General features: G+C 48.0%; 2 protein-coding genes across 11 annotated transcripts in view; both read right to left on the reverse strand.

The window, feature by feature from the left end:
- LOC146351397 (phospholipid scramblase 1-like) overlaps positions 1-3358 on the reverse strand; it is a 34082-nt gene extending 30724 nt beyond the window's left edge. For 2 of the 8 annotated variants that reach the window (XM_084847235.1, XM_084847236.1), the window contains exon 1: positions 2997-3271. The gene's annotated coding sequence lies outside the window, so the exon portion shown is untranslated. Of the gene's footprint in view, positions 1-2996 lie in introns of all 8 variants that reach the window. The other 6 variants (XM_084847242.1, XM_084847233.1, XM_084847234.1 and 3 more) reach the window with 6 other exon arrangements.
- A 63-nt stretch (positions 3359-3421) lies between these two features.
- Positions 3422-15397, reverse strand: part of LOC146351398 (phospholipid scramblase 2-like) — a 43334-nt gene continuing 31358 nt past the window's right edge. For 2 of the 3 annotated variants that reach the window (XM_084847226.1, XM_084847225.1), the window contains 3 exons: positions 14451-14612; positions 9866-10027; positions 3422-7537 (listed from right to left, as the gene is read on the reverse strand). In XM_084847226.1, the coding sequence (XP_084703352.1) occupies positions 7484-7537; positions 9866-10027; positions 14451-14612 (378 nt within the window). In that variant the 3' untranslated portion in view covers positions 3422-7483. The remainder of the gene's footprint in view (positions 7538-9865; positions 10028-14450; positions 14613-15397) is intronic. The other variant, XR_014789591.1, reaches the window with a different exon arrangement.

Raw genomic sequence — 15397 nt, forward strand, 5'->3', positions numbered from 1 at the left:
CTGACCTTTTCCCCCTTCCACACTGCATTGCAGGCAGTGCGGAGAAACCCCTGCTCGGTGGTCGCAAGAGGAGCACGGAGCAGCTGAAATGGGACGTTCCGGGGAACTTCCGGGGTGGGGAGGGTGGAAATGCCTGTACGACACGTCCTATATGTCATATGGCAGCTTCCTCCCCCGCTCCGCCCTTCTGTGGCTAGGCAGCCGAAAGCAGCTGCTATCTAGCCGAAAATGCAGGGCAGAAGAGCGCGGAGGGAACGATCCCCTCCGTACTTCTCCTGCCATGCATTGGATAGGTAGTCACCTCCGAGTTTGGAGGCGGCCGCCTATCTGCATAGGATTGCACCCTTAGGGTCTCACAAATATGGAAATGGGATATTGTGTTAGTGGCACTGATGCTGGATTAGAGCTAGTGTGAGCACAGCATTAAGAAGAACATCCTATTTAAGTATAGTAGGGCATAATCCTATGGCCACTAGTCAGCAGCTAGATGGCCAGAGGATTGGTCGGTTCCTGGAGAACCAACCTCCGCCCCCTCCCATGCCGCCTTCTAGGCAGCGTGGATCGGCCCTGCTGTGCTCCATGCTTGGAAGAGCAGTGCAGAGAGAGGAAAATGGAGAGGAAAATGGAGCGGACCGGGGCGGGGAGGTTGGAAGTGCCATCATGACATTTCCTATGTGTCTTCTGGCCTCCCCACCCTGCGTTCCGAGATCCCGCAGCTAGACACAGCTGAAACTGACCGTCTAACTGCAAAAGCAGGGCGGCAGGAGCGCAGTGGCGATGCGCTCCTCGCCACTCCTCCTGCCCTGCAGTGGATAGGCAGTTGCTCCCGAGTTTGGAGGTGACCACTGATCTCCATAGGATTGCTCTCCCCTAACCCTTATAACTCCAGTAAGGAAATGCACAAGAAATCCAAGCAAAAAACAACAGTGCAATCCTAAGCATATTTGCTCAGAAGTCCCACTATGTTCAGTGAGAGGCTTACTCTCATAGAAAGCGTGCACAGGATCGCAGCACAAGGCTGCACTTTCTATGCACACTTATTTGGGAGCAAGTCCCATTGAATTCAGTTGGGTTTGCTTTTGAGTAGATATGTAGGAATATCGTGGGCCTTAAAGATGAACACATTTATAAAGTCGCAATCCTATGCATGTTTACACAGAAAATAGTCCTACAACTCCCAGCATGCCCCAGTCGGCACTGTAGGGCTTTTTTTTCTGCCTAAACATGCAGAGGATGCCCCCCTTATTGTAGCAGAAGCTTTCTTCATCAGATGCATGAAAAACAGACTAGTCCATGAAAGCTTAAGCAATAATCTTAAAATAGGGAGGTGGTGGGCTCTCCCACACTGGAGGCGTTCAAGACGAGGCTGGACAGCCACCTGTCGGGGATGCTCTGACTTGGATTCCTGCACTGAGCAGGGGGTTGGAATCGATGGCCTTGTAGGCCCCTTCCACCAACCCTATTCTTCTATGATTCCATGATCTTTTCATTCTCTGATTTTTCGTTATTGCAACACTCTTTTTGTTGATCTTTCCCAGACTTCTCCGAAACACACCCACGTTTTTGCGGGTGGAACAAAATAGAGGTGCGCACAAAAGGCCCTATTTTATCATGACAAGCAATTGCGGGAAGCTTCAGGTTTCATAGGCGAAGAAGGGCTATGGAATTCGTTCCTCCCAGCCTGTTTGTTTGCTGGAAACGGCCGCTTCCCCCGAGCCTGGGCCTCAGAGAGAGAGGGAGGGGCATGGCTATCTTTTGCCTTCGGGGGAGGGGAACCCCATCTGGCAGCGGAAAGGATGATTCGAAGTAAACAGGGTTAAGCAGCCGGCAGCACGCAGGACAAGGGACCGGAGGGAGGGCGAGTCACGGCGACGGAATTGCGGGTGTCAGGTGTCGTTTTAGGTTAAATGCGGCTCCAATCCTATGCATGCTTACTTGAGAGTAAGTCCTATTTAACTTAATGGGGCTTACTTCCGAGTAGACACGAATAGGTGTTTGAGGGCGTGGGTTTGTTTGTTTTTTTTTGCTTTGGACAGGACTAACCAAACCCCGGCGATGTTATTTACGTTTACATAATGCGTATTAGGGCGTAATACTGTGCACGTTTAGATAGAAAGAAAAGTCCTACAACTCCCAACATTCCCCAGCCACTATGGCTGGCTGGGGGATACTGGGAGTTACAGGGCTTTTTTTTCCATGTCGAAACGTACATAGGATTGCGTCTTAGGTTTAAGCTGTCGCTAAACAAACCGACCACCAAAGCATTAGAACTCGAGAGTTGATGGTCGCCACCTCGTCGGAGAGAAGCCAGGCTTTTGTGCCGTGGAAAGTTGCTGGATCAGCAAAAATCAACAAGTCCCACTTTCCCCGCCATGGAGAAGATGCTAAACACGGCTTTCCCCAGCTGGGTGTTCTCCAGATGTCTGGGACTACAAGCCTCATCCTCCCCAGCCAGCACGGCAAGGCGAATCTTCGCCTTGTCGTTGTTTTTGTTTTTAAAGCCCGTCGGTCTCTCATAAGTGGCTCAAGCAAGCGAGCCGCTCTCTCTAGCACAGCGGGGGCGACCCAAGTCCGCGTGTCCCGTTTACCACCACGCAAGTTTTGCACGTAACTTAGCGGGCCTTGGAAAGCAGGAATAGGGGGCGCGGGATTAAACACGCGCCTGGTAACTGCAGGGCGCGGAGTCCTCTTTTTAATTGCCTCCTAGTCACTGAAGCCTTCAGCTTTGAACACAAGAGAAAGTTTTAGCAGCTGTGTCTGTCTGTCTGTCTGTCTTTCTTTCTTTCTCCTAGATAAGACAGGCGGGGCTGGGTGGGGCGATCCAGATGCTCCCTACCCCGAACACTAGGGTCCCAACCCGGATCGGGGCCTCTGCGCCTACTCTAGAGTTTAAAAAAAGAGGGGGGAGAGAACAGAAAGACAGGCAGAGCTGCCAGACACACATTTAAAGCCATGAAGGCGTGTTGTTGTTTCCAACCCGGGGAGAAAATCGGTACCTTGGCGGTAACTTGGCGGTCTCTCTGGTCGCTTCTTCTCGACCACCCGGGCTGTCAGGCTAGGAATACAGGGCGACCAGGAAGCCTCTTTTGAGATAGGAGGGACCGGGGAAGGACGTCATGGAGGAGAGCAAGCGGAGCCCGATGTGGGAGGGATACACACAAGAGAAGGCAACACGAAGGGGGCCGAGGGCGGCGGCGGCAGCAACAAACGGGAGCGAGAACGCACCCTGCGGCGATCGAGTGCAATCTCCTCCTTCCCGTGAAGCGGATCTATTTATAACATGTCCATACAGTAAGTTTACATGCAGACCGTCGTAGTAGCCCCAGTGCTGATGTTCCGATCGGTCCAGAGACGTCCGTAACGCCTGCCCGCCTACCAGGAAGTCCTGGCGCTAGGTGTCGCTGCTCGGTACCGAAGGGAAGGGAACAAATTGCGCACGCAGAACACGGCCAGCCTTTCAGGCGCGCGAAGGGCAAAGAGAGGCCTTGGCTTCAGTTTGCTTTGTTCCGTGAACGGCTGGGCTAGAGAGAAAACCACCGGCATTACTAATACGCCTCTTCCCCTTGTCTGATGTTAGAGACAAATTCAGGGAGGAGAATCGATCTACCCAGGGCTATTAGCCATGTCAGCTAAATAGAACCTCCAGCTTCAGGGGCAGTGTGCTACTGAATATCCTGGGGTGGGGGGAGACCTTTGCTTTCATGCCCTATGTATGGGCTTCCCTGAAGATGCAGGATGTTGGCCTAGAACAGCAGTGCAGAACCTCTTTCAGCCTCAGGGCTGAATTCCATTTCCCAGAAACTTCTGGGGGTGCATGTCAGTGGTGAGTGGGGCCAAAATCACAAGGGACAGGGCCAAGGCAAAAATACGAAGATTACCAGCATAGTTTAGATTAAAGTTCTTACTGCTGGTAATTTACCCTTAGGAGAGGCATTTTTCTGATTGTTGATTGTTTAAAATTAGAGCTGTGTGCAGATGGCCTCTCAAAATTCTCCAGCTTATTTGTGGACAGAGAAATTTGGGAGATAATTTCACTGAATTTCTCCAATGGAAGGAGAAATTCTCAACAGTTTCTCACACGTAGGGCTCCCCATTGGCAGGGCTTATAGCACAGCTTCTTTTGTTTTTGGTTGGGGGGGGGGGCTTTTCATGCTGCAACAGCATCAACTGTGTTGGCAGTCTGGCCCCCATTCTGCATCCACCACAATGCAGGTGTGAGAGAGGCAGTGTTGTGTGAAGCTCTAGGGAGGAGATGGAGTTACTTCTTTGCCAAAATCTGTCCTCCAGTTTCCTGAGTTTTCTTCCCCTATGAAACGGGCTTCCATTGTTCTGCCTCATTCTCAGGACAGCCTATAATTTATGTTGAATTTCTTTTGGTGGTGTTTTTGACCTTACTTAATCACTGTAAGGCCCAGGGTTCCGTGTGTGTTTTCTTTTTTACGCAGCTCTCCATTATCCTCCCAGGCTGCCTGCACTTCCTGATCTGAAAAAGCCCTAATTTATTTATTTAGTTAGTTAGGGTGTTTCTACCCCACTCTTCAGCCGAAAAAGGCTCCTAGAGTGGCTTACAAAGATGAATATTAAGACAGTCCCTGCCCTCGAGCGTACAATCTAAAAGACACGACACAAAAGGAAAAGGGATTGGGAGGAAGGAGGGGAAGGAAAGCAAATACACCAATGACTGATGCATAGGACCAGGTTGGTCTCCCCGCTGCAATGTTCATCCTGGGAAGGAGGAGGCGCAGCCCCCCAGTGGCCCTCGGTTCTCTAGCCGATGGAGGAGGCCAGAGTCAGCAGTCCCAGGGAACTGCCAGTTGGAGCTGCGTGTCCTTTCTCGCAGGGAGGGGAGGAGAGAGCTCCCTGCAGCTCCTCCCTCTCTGGCTGATGTAAAGGACCAGGATTAATTCCTAAGGGAGGAATTAGCTGGTGATGCTTTCCACTAGGCTTCAACTGAAGTGTAGGGCACTGAGGCGGCTACAGGCTGCCAAAGAGATGATTGTACAATGAAAGACAGGATGCTTGCGCTCATTCCTTGGCCACCTCCTAAGTAAGGTAAGCTCAAGAAACCCAAACCCAGGCCATGAGAATTTCTCCACCATTGAATTTCTTTTTGAAAGCAATTTCTCTTCTATCAGATTGAAGAATGGTAAAAAAAAAAAAGTGAGAGAAGTTTGATAGAATCAGAGCCACCAGCCTCCACTGCCTCTCTCTCTCTCTCTCCCCCCCCCCCCATCTTCCTCCCCACCTAGCAGGATATCATGGGAGAGATAGATTATTCTTGCAATCCCAACTGTTCACTTGCAGAGTGGTTTTGAAATCAAGCTGAAAGGCCCATATAGCCTGAAGAATGCAGGTTGCCCGCCCATGAGTAAACAAGGTGCAAAAATGCCAAAGTGATCACTGGCCAACCAAACCTTTGCCCTGTCTATTCTAACTTGTTCGACCAACAGTGCGATCTATACATTTCTACTCAAAAGTAAGCCCCACTGAGTTCAATTGGACTTACTTCCAGCTAAGTCTGTATAGACTTGCAGCCTAAAGTAGTTTTGTTGGCATATAGAGGAGACGCTGAAAAGCCACCTTTCTGAATCAAAAGGAGATGGATGTGAGTGAGCCCTCTTGACTTCAGGCATTTAAAATGGACAGATGAAGGGGCACTTGAGGCCATGCTCATTAGTTCAACCCCAAGTGACCCTGTCAGAAGAAGCTTTGGACTATTGCACATTAGATGAATATCCTAGAAGCCTTCTTGCGAGTGGGAATCCAGAGTGCATGAAAGTTGGGCGTGGAGTCGGCATACACAGGGACACTGGAGGCAGGGTGTGAATATGAGCCCCTCCACACTTTAAGCCCACACATATTCATCCAAACCCCTGCATAGGGCTATTATCAACTACCTTTTTATTTGTCTTTGTGGATATGCATGTGACAACTTAAAGACCTCTTGTTTTGCGTTTGTATGTACTCTACATCAGACATCCAAACACAATAAAACACTGGGAATCTCAATTCCACTGTTGCAACTGGAGCTGTAAGGACAAGACACCCCACAGAGATAAGCAGCAAATGGGGGGGGGGGGCTCATTAGGAAGAACTCAAGAGGCCATACCATTAAGCATGACTAGTAGACTCCATTCCTGCCCCTTTGAACACTCCAAGAAAAGAGGGCAAGGGCAGGAGCTTAGTGGCACAGGCTCTGGGTTCCGTGTACTGTCTTTTTGACCACTGGGCAAAGGAAGGATGTGACAGGATGTTGGCAGGGCAGTTAGGTATTTGTGGCACCTTGCTTGGGCATGGAGGGCAGGAGAGGGCATGGAAGATGATAAGTGAAGCCATATCGGTATTCCTTTCATCTTTGCCTGTTGTTTGGCACCTTTTATGCATGGATAATATTAGCTTTCTGACCCACATGTCTTTGTAAAATTTTCACAAGCACTTTCTTCGGTTAATTTTTATTTGCATATATAGGCAGGGGAAAGAGCTTACAGATTTTATTAAATTTTACTAACATATATTGCATCTGATATACATATCGTATATATCATATATACATATGGGAGAGAGAAAAAAGTGCTTTTTATGTTTTAAAGTGAATACTCAGAATCTAAGCAGTGTCTTTTAAAATTTGCATTATATTATGTCCACACAAAATACGTATACGTACTTGTTTGTGTGTGGAGGGATCCTCATAGGGTTCAAGAGAGTCCCATTTCTCTTCTCCCTTCCCACTGAATATATGGGCGTCCACTAGAGCAGAGGTGGGCAACTTTGTGGCCTTTCAGATGTTGTTGGACTGCGACTCCCATTAGCCCTAGCCAGTGTTGCCCAGCCCTGCACTAGGGCACTGAGGAAAGGAAGGTACAGTATGTAGATGCTCAATATATCCCCCATTCAGCCATTTTCCTCCACTTCTCCATTCAGCCATTTTCCTCCACTCCATCTAGTTATGCCTCACAGATCTTTCAATACTCATCTGTAGACATCATGGGGGCATCTCTAGGAACGCTGTAGCCACACAAGGAAGGGTCTCACCCTACATGTATACATGCCCTATTCAGGCATTCTCAAGGTGCGTTGTTTAAACACATGATGGGAGGGAGCACTCCAGCCCTGCCCTCCCCCATAGTTGCTCTTGTTGCTCCGTACAAGTGGAGGGCAACTGTCTGAAGAGGAGACTCTCCTCTATCCACTGGGGCTCTCCACTTGAGCCACAATCCTGGAAAATCTGCATTCTGGATCACATGGAGAGCCTCCAGGGGTAGAGGAAGCTCTCTTCTTCAGACAGTTGCCCTGCACTAGTAGAGGGTTATGAATGCAATAAGGGAGAAGGGTGGGGCTGGAGCACTCCCCCTCATTGTGTGTTTGATCTACCCAACTAGAGAATGCCTGAATAGGGCTCATATCAACCATAATAAAACCCATAGTTCGCCAAGCAAGAACAGAAGCAACCAGAGGATTTTCTCTGAAGCCAGCAGAATGCAGATCAGCTGCTCTGGTTCTGCGATCTTTGATGTCTTTGTTCAAAAAACATGAAATCCTACATAAGAAAAGAAGAAGGAATTAGATGAACTCCAATAACATGCAGATTTCTCTTCCCCCATTTGTATTTGACGAACATCATTGAAAGCAGGACTATTGAGAAGGCTAACATCTTGAGGGAACAGGAGACCCACAGAACGTGTTGTGCAGGAATGAGCAGGTGTCAAGCCTGTGGGATCTACTTTGGCTTTTTGACCTGAATCCCAAGATGCACCACTCAGAGATTCTGAGTATTCTGAATTCTGAGATGAAGAACTTGTTCTGAGGACCAGAACTGAATGAAGCTCACAGTCCTTCCATGCAAAAATCCACTCCTAATTACCGCCACACACACACACAGCTCTCTTTATTTCAGCAGTATAGTTTATGGCAGGGAAGAGCCATTATGTTATTGTGATGGTTAACCAATTGGGAGTCAGAAACCCTTGCCAATCAACTGATCTATCTTCAGCGCACCTGGGTGTTGTGCATATGGACAGCAAAAAAATAGGGATGCAGTGTGTTCTGGTGGCATTATTATTAGATAACCCCTTGCTAGCAATAAATGAGACTGCACCGTTCAATGGCAGCCTAGGGATGCTTCCCTAGTATCTGTTTGTGTCGACCAGCATAAGACACAGCACAGCATCTTACACATCTCATTTCATTCAGCATATTTTCCTCTCCCCATCCCACACATTTCTGCACCTTTGGATTAAGAGGAACTTGGCATTAACCTTGCATAGCTGCCTCCAGCTTAGTCTAGAAGGCAACCCTCTGCCTTCAGAGGCAACCTGTGCAGCCCGCCGCAGGCCCCTGGACCCCAATTCCCCACTGCATCACTGCTGCCACTGCCTCACAGTACATGTGGGGAGAGTCATCACTGTGTGCCCCGTTTCCCAGCAGAATCGGGTTCGGAGATACTGTATGTGCATGTGTGCATGCCTGTGCCACATGTGTATGTGTGTGTGTAGTGTCCCCCGTACCCCCCCCCCGCAGCCCTGGCCCTGAAGCGTTTGGCAGGGGCCGGTGCAGGGCCAACCGCTGGCCACTCCTGACCCACAGCAATGCAAGAAATGCTTTGTGCCATTATAACTTTAATTGCCCCCTGTGGTTTTTAACAAGGGCCAGCAATGCTTTCATGATCAGCCAGCTGCTTGGCATATTTGAACCAACCTCCCTATCAGCTGATCCAGAAAATCCCACAGGGCTCCAAAGTGTCCTCAAAGTAGGGTTGGCGGAGAATTTCTCCCCGAAACTTCGGGGGGCCGAGCGCCAACGTGTTCAGCCCCCTGAACAAGTTTCAGGGAGAAACTCTCCGCACCCCCCCCGGACGGGACTTACCTTTGGCGAATGTCCCTCCCGGCGGCGGGTCCGGCCGGTGGTTCGGCGGGTCTTCGTCCGGGGCGGGAGCGGCAGCCGGTCTTTTGACCGGCTGCCGCCGCCGCCATTCCAATAAAAGAAAAAAAAAAACCAAAACGCCCCCATGATAGGCTACGTGACGATTAACGTAGCCTATCATAGCTAGATTTGCAAAGTCAGCCGTGATAGGCTACGTAAATCGTCACATAGCCTATCACGGGTGACTTTAAAAAAAAAAGTGCGTACGGATAATGGCGGCCCCCATAGGGAGCCGCCATTCCCATTCCTTATTTGGTCGCTGTAGTCTACGTAAATCTTTACGTAGACTATGGCGAAAATAAGGGCAACGCTATTAAGGCGAAAATAAGGGCAACTCCCTATGGGGGCCGCCATTTGCGTACGCGCTTTTTTTTTTTTTTTTAAAGTCACCTGTGATAGGCTACGTGACGATTTACGTAGCCTATCACGGCTGACTTTGCAGATCTAGCCGTGATAGGCTACGTTAATCGTCACGTAGCCTATCACGGGGGCGTTTTTTTTTTTTAACTTTTTAGTTCGTGGCCGGGCGAGGCGAGGCGCCTCCTCCCCGGCCTGAATTTCGGCCGGGCGAGGCGGGAAGCCTCCCCCTGACCTGAATTTCGGCCGGGCGAGGCGGGAAGCCTCCCCCCCTCAGCCTGAACTTCGCGGGGGGAGCAGCGAAGCGCCTCCCCCCCACCGCGAAAAGCTTCGAGGACAGGTAAGGGACTTTCGTGCACCCCTACCTCAAAGAAGCTGAGGGAGAGGGCCAGGCATACAGTAGCCACAGGAAGGCCTTCACAATGGATTCTGCAAGCATCTGCTTCAACGCAGTGGGCGCTTTGAGATGAAGGGCTCCTATTGCCAAAAATCAAAAGGCAATGCAATTGCAAAATAAAAGCCTCGTCTAGAAGCACCCAGTGCGTCTTACGATTGTGCCATCCATAAGGGTTGGGATCATTAGACTTACTAGTAGGAAGCAAGCCCCAAGGATGAGGGCTTTTGCTTTAATATCGAGATCCAGTGGGAACTGGATTACAAAGTTGCTGGCGTTTGTAGCAGCCTCCCTGGCCATGCCACCCCACTGCTTAGTAATGGTTCCAACTGTAGATCTCTCATCTCGCGACTTCACCTGGTTTGAAAACAAATAATATAAGAGACGTTTGATGGCAGTAACAGCAGCAGCAACAACAACAATTTACTCAGAGAGATCTGCAAGGTTCACACTTGCATAAGCTGCAGGGTCAAGGCTATTGTCAATGTATGATACAGCCTGGAAATGGAAAATTATACTCCCTATCATGAAACCTGGTAGGTTACTAGGGAAGTATGGACTGTGTAAAATCCGTTCCATCTGTGTTTTACAGATTGTCAAGCACCTTTTGTTCTGTCATCTGCCCATCAATGGAATTGGATTTTTTTTTTTAGTTTCTGGATTTGTGCAAATGCACATTTGCGCAAATGCTTTCACATGTGCAAAAAATGTGCATTTTCACACTTTAGCCATGGGGAAAATGCACATTTTTGTCTGTTTTTTTTAATTTTGCATATTTTTCTACAACACAATTCGCACAAAGTTTGAGAAAGTTAGAAAACTGCAAGTCTGCAGAATCCGCCCAATAGGGGGAAAGCTGGTCTGCTATGGAATCTGCAGGTCAGATTCATGAAAATCCAAACCCATTTGGTTCTGTTGCAGATTTCTCCGACATTCCTATACATTACAAGCTCTGCAGTACTGTCAAGTAAGTCATGGTAGTAATGGATAGTACGCATCTGAGCCCCAAAGCTGGTGTTAATGATGTTTTGCTGGTGTAAACCAGTGCTTGCAAAATGTAATTAGTACTTGCTGGGTGACACTACTTTGCCCCATTGCTCTAGCAAACGCTAGTTACATTGCACAATTGTAGTTTACACTAGCACAACATCATTAGCGCTAGCATCGAGGCACAGCTGGATAGTACCCAATGAATAAGGTAAAGGTGTCCCCCACCAGTCGTGTCTGACTCTAGGGTGTGGTGCTCATCTCCATTTCTAAGCCGAAGAGCCAGCGCTGTCCGAAGATGCTTCTGTGGTCATGTGGCTGGCATGGCTGAACACCGAGGTGCGCGGAACGCTGTTACCTTTCCCGCTGAAGCGGTACCTATTTATCTACTTGCAATTTCTTGCTTTCAAACTGCTAGGTTGGCAGGAGCTAGGACTGAAGACGGGAGCTCACTCCGTCACGCGGCACTCGGGTCTCGAACTGCTGTCCCGCCGACCTTCCGGTCTGCAGTTCAGCGTCTTAACCGCTAATAGGGAATAGCATATGCAATATACTGTGCTAGCCTTTGGACAATTTTTGTTTTCAAAAGCATATTGTTTTCAGACAAAAATAGTAGAGTCCTGGAACTCCTTAAGGACTGGCAAATTTATTGCAACATTTACAACAGTTGTGGAGATGCAATATATTAGACACCCCCCCCACACACAAGTGGGGAGGAAATATTTTTTCTATAATTGCTAGGTTTTTATTGTATCTTAATGTATTGCCTTAATCAATTTTCATTGGTTCTGTAAGCCCCTTGAGTGCCACTGTCTGATGAAGTAGGCTCCTGACCATTTGTTAGTTTTTAAGGTGTCATCAGGAACTGGGTTTACTGCAACAGAGCAAGGGTGGAAATATATGTAGTTTGCAGGAGATCCACCATCAGGCTGCCTGACTTTAAAAAACAAACAAACTCTGAGGCAGCCCCACTGGGAGCTCCAGTTTTGAGTGGACTAGAGGCACTGGGGGAATATCGGGAGTTAATCAGGGAGGGATCATAGCTCAGAGTTAAAGCACATGCTTTGCATGCAGAATGTCCCAGGTTCAATCCCTGGCATCTCCAGGAAGACTCCTGTCTGAAACTCCAGAGGGTGGCTGCCAGTCAGCATAGACCAAAGCAGTGGAGGCTGGTGGCTATGATGTCAGTGGGGCAGTGAATCCGGATTTCAGCCAGAACCAGTCAGAATGAGGCACCTTGGATAGCTCCTTTAGAGTTCTGACTAAAACCCGGAGTGGATTCACCACCCCACTGACATCGGAGCCATCAGCCCCCACTGAACTAACGGTAGGCAACCTTGGGCCACCCAGATGTTTTGGACAACTCCAATCAGCCACATTCACTATGGCCAATGTTCGGGGATGATGGGAGTTGTAGGCCAAAATATCTGGAGGGCCCTGGATTGCCTGCCCGGCCCCTGGCACAGACAATACTCAACTAGATGGACCAATGGTTTGACTCAGCGTATGGCAACTCCCTATATTCAATCCTGCCCCTGGGCCTATCTATTTAATTATTTATACAAATTTATATATCACTGAACAAGCTCCTTAAAAACCCACAGTGGTGTACAATATTAAAATCACAATAAAATACAAGATAAAAAATAGATAAATAACACAATCCCATAATCAATAAAATCAGTGCGTATAGTTGGGACACGCTACAGGGAAAGTCTGAGTGAGCAGATGTGTCTTAAGCAGATGCCTAAAATACAAAGCTGTCTAACACTAGTGGGGAGGAAGCTCCACAATGCCGGAGCTGCAACCCTCAAAGCTCTGTTCATGGTATCATAGTAAGACAGACCTCCAGCACACATCACACCACAAAGAGGGCCTATTTTGATTTTCCCCATTGAACAGTTCTCCCCACTCCTGCACCATGAGGCTGCTGTTAGCCCCACTGATGAAACAATCTAAGCACCGCATTGTTGCTGTAGTTCTCCCCAGTACTGCAGGCTAGCAATTTTTCCAATTTAGATCAGAAAAAAAGCTTTCTTCTACAGCAAAGAAAGGGGTACACATAATATATAATTTCATAACTATATCAATGGCTGTAAATAAATACGGTACATTAGTTAGCCCAAAGGCTGATGTGTGGTTGATCTTTGGGTGTTTTTGGTTTCAAAGTGCCTCATAATTTAGCACTTTAAGACCAAGCACTTTAAGAAATAATGTGTGTGTGTGTGTGTACACACATAACGACAATGAGACTTTAAGTGAATCAGTCCCGCTAGTTCTCAGATATCAGGCAAAAATGTAAAGCCAAAGGTTTCCTTGGGCAAGCAGCTCCCAGGAGGCCACTTTAGGTGTAGTAGCACTGGATTCTGTGGCCCCCAAGTCTAAAGTGGCATTTTAACCAAGGCAACACAAGGCAGAACCAGACAGCTTGCCATTTCAAAGTCCTTAAGGCCCTTTGCTGGTTACAGTAACATGGTGTGGGGTGTTGGAGCTACTCTCATTGTACAGGATTCTGAAAACTATGCACCATCCCGCTCCTCTACTGAAGATGAAGAGACATCTTTGTACACAGTCATATGCATAGGGCCTGTGACACAGTGGCCTGGTTTGCACAGAATGCTAAGCCATGGCATGGCTGAAATCTGGCTGCTTCTTGTGTCTGAACCCATCCCAGCAAACAAACCATAGTTTGTTAACCAGCTATAAACCACAAATGGAACCCATGGTTTGTTGTTGGCTTACGAAGTCTGACTTGTTTAAACCATGGCTTGTTGTGATGTCTGAACTAGGAACGTACGAGAATTTCATTTGAGTTCATTTTTACTTCGAATTTGCCCCATTTGCAACCCCAAACAGAAGCACAATTTTCTGGAAAAGTTCAAAAGTTCCCCCAAAGTGCACTTTTTTAAAAAAGAAGTGCACTTTTGTGCTTTAGCCTATGGGGAGAAAGTGCACATTTTGGGTTTGCATTTTAAAAACATGCACACTTTCTTGATTTGGGGAAAAAATGCTTGTTTTCGGGAACAGCAATGAGACAAACTGAGCTCAGAGGTGAAAAGGGGAGGATATTGGCAAGCTCAAACCTCACTGATTCTCTCATCCTTAGTCTGAATCTAGAACAATCCTTGGCTTGTTTGTGCTGCTGACCATCCTGAAGGAGAGGCACTGAACAAGAGCAGCCTAAAAATGAAAGTACTCGGAAGGCTGCCAGAAATGGATGGGAGAGAAACAACCCAGAAATGGGGGGAACAAGCCACTGTTTGCTTGCTTGTCTACATAACCATCAGTGGAGCCTGGTGGCTTCGATTTCGATGGGGCTGTGAATCCATTCTGGGTTTCAGTCAGAATTGGCTAAACTCTAAAGGAACCATCCAAACTCTCAAACTCTATCAAACCAAAATGGGCTCAGCACCTTGGATAGCTCCTTTAGAATTCTGACTGCTTCTGACTAAAAACCCAGAATGGATTCACAGCACCACCCCACCGAAATTGGAGCCACCAGCCTCCACTGATCAGAATTAATGGCTAAAGCAACAAATCACAATGGATATACACCGTGGTTTAGCATTATGTGTGAATGCAGCCAGTGGGATACATCACAGGGGAAAAGAACAAATAGCAGAGCTGGAGCAAAGGTTCTTTGTGACATCCACTCCTGCTCCTATGGATAAAGTGGCTCATAGGCTATCGTGCAATCATGGTTCAAGCTGAATATATCCCAGTATTGAGAGATTGGTTGAAAAACATGCCAGGTGGGAGCTCAGCGTTTTGTTTTTTTTTAGAGTTAGCTTACCTCAAAATGAACATCCTCATAAAAGCGGCACCCAACACAAGGCCCATCGATTTTCAGGATGTCTTGTCCAGACTCATTTTGGATAGCAAACTTAGGCAGGCAGGGGTGCCATTTCTGCTTAATGTAGCCAATGGGTGTGCCTGGTGGGGCCTGAACTTCAATCTTCAAGAAAAAGGCAATGCAATTAGTACCAGGAGCAATTTTGCATTCGGTCCCTTGTAGGGCAGACAAATAAGAATGAGCATGGTTACAAAGTTGGGAGTGTAGAAAGGATGAAGACACATAAAAGGTAAAGGATTTGAGGATGGAATAGGGCCTAAGTGCTGGTGTAACCCCTATAGACTGAATGGTTTAGTCCCTTAGAAGTGGAGTCCTCACTCAGGGGGAGAGCCAAAAGAGGAAAAAAAACCCTAAAAAGAGTCCATTTGTTCTGCTGGGGAGCTGAATGCTGAGAAATGATTTATGATTATGGGCTCTTATTAGCTTGTATAAGGTAAACTGAACTGATATTTGTGTATAGCAGAATTTCAAGTAGATCGGGAATAATTTTTCTATCTTTGATATTTGTTATATTTATTAGGGCTGTGCAGTACTTTGGCCTGAGGCCCGAACCCCGAGTTGAAGCGGGCTGCTTCGGGTCACTTTGAGCCCCTACCAAGGTGAAGCGGAGGGGGCATGAAGTGACCCGGAGTGGGTCAGGGGCTCTCTGAAGGGCTCAGTGCACTTCGGAGCTTCAGCCCCCCAGCCCAGCTGCAACGGTGCCTCCACCACCACCTCCGTCACTGCTGCTTCCACTGCCTTTGCTGCCGCTGCCTTTGCCGACACCTTCTCCTCCTCCTCTGCTGCCACCATCATCACTGCCACCAGGTCCTGAGGCCTGGGCATGTGCCAACTGTTATTGCAGGGAGTCGCCATTTTTAAAATGGCAACTTCCAGGAACTTGCCAT

The sequence above is a fragment of the Heloderma suspectum genome, chromosome 3, assembly GCF_057233095.1.
Source record: "Heloderma suspectum isolate Gila_16-S chromosome 3, 16-S_ref, whole genome shotgun sequence".
NCBI classification, from domain to species: Eukaryota; Metazoa; Chordata; class Lepidosauria; order Squamata; family Helodermatidae; genus Heloderma; species Heloderma suspectum.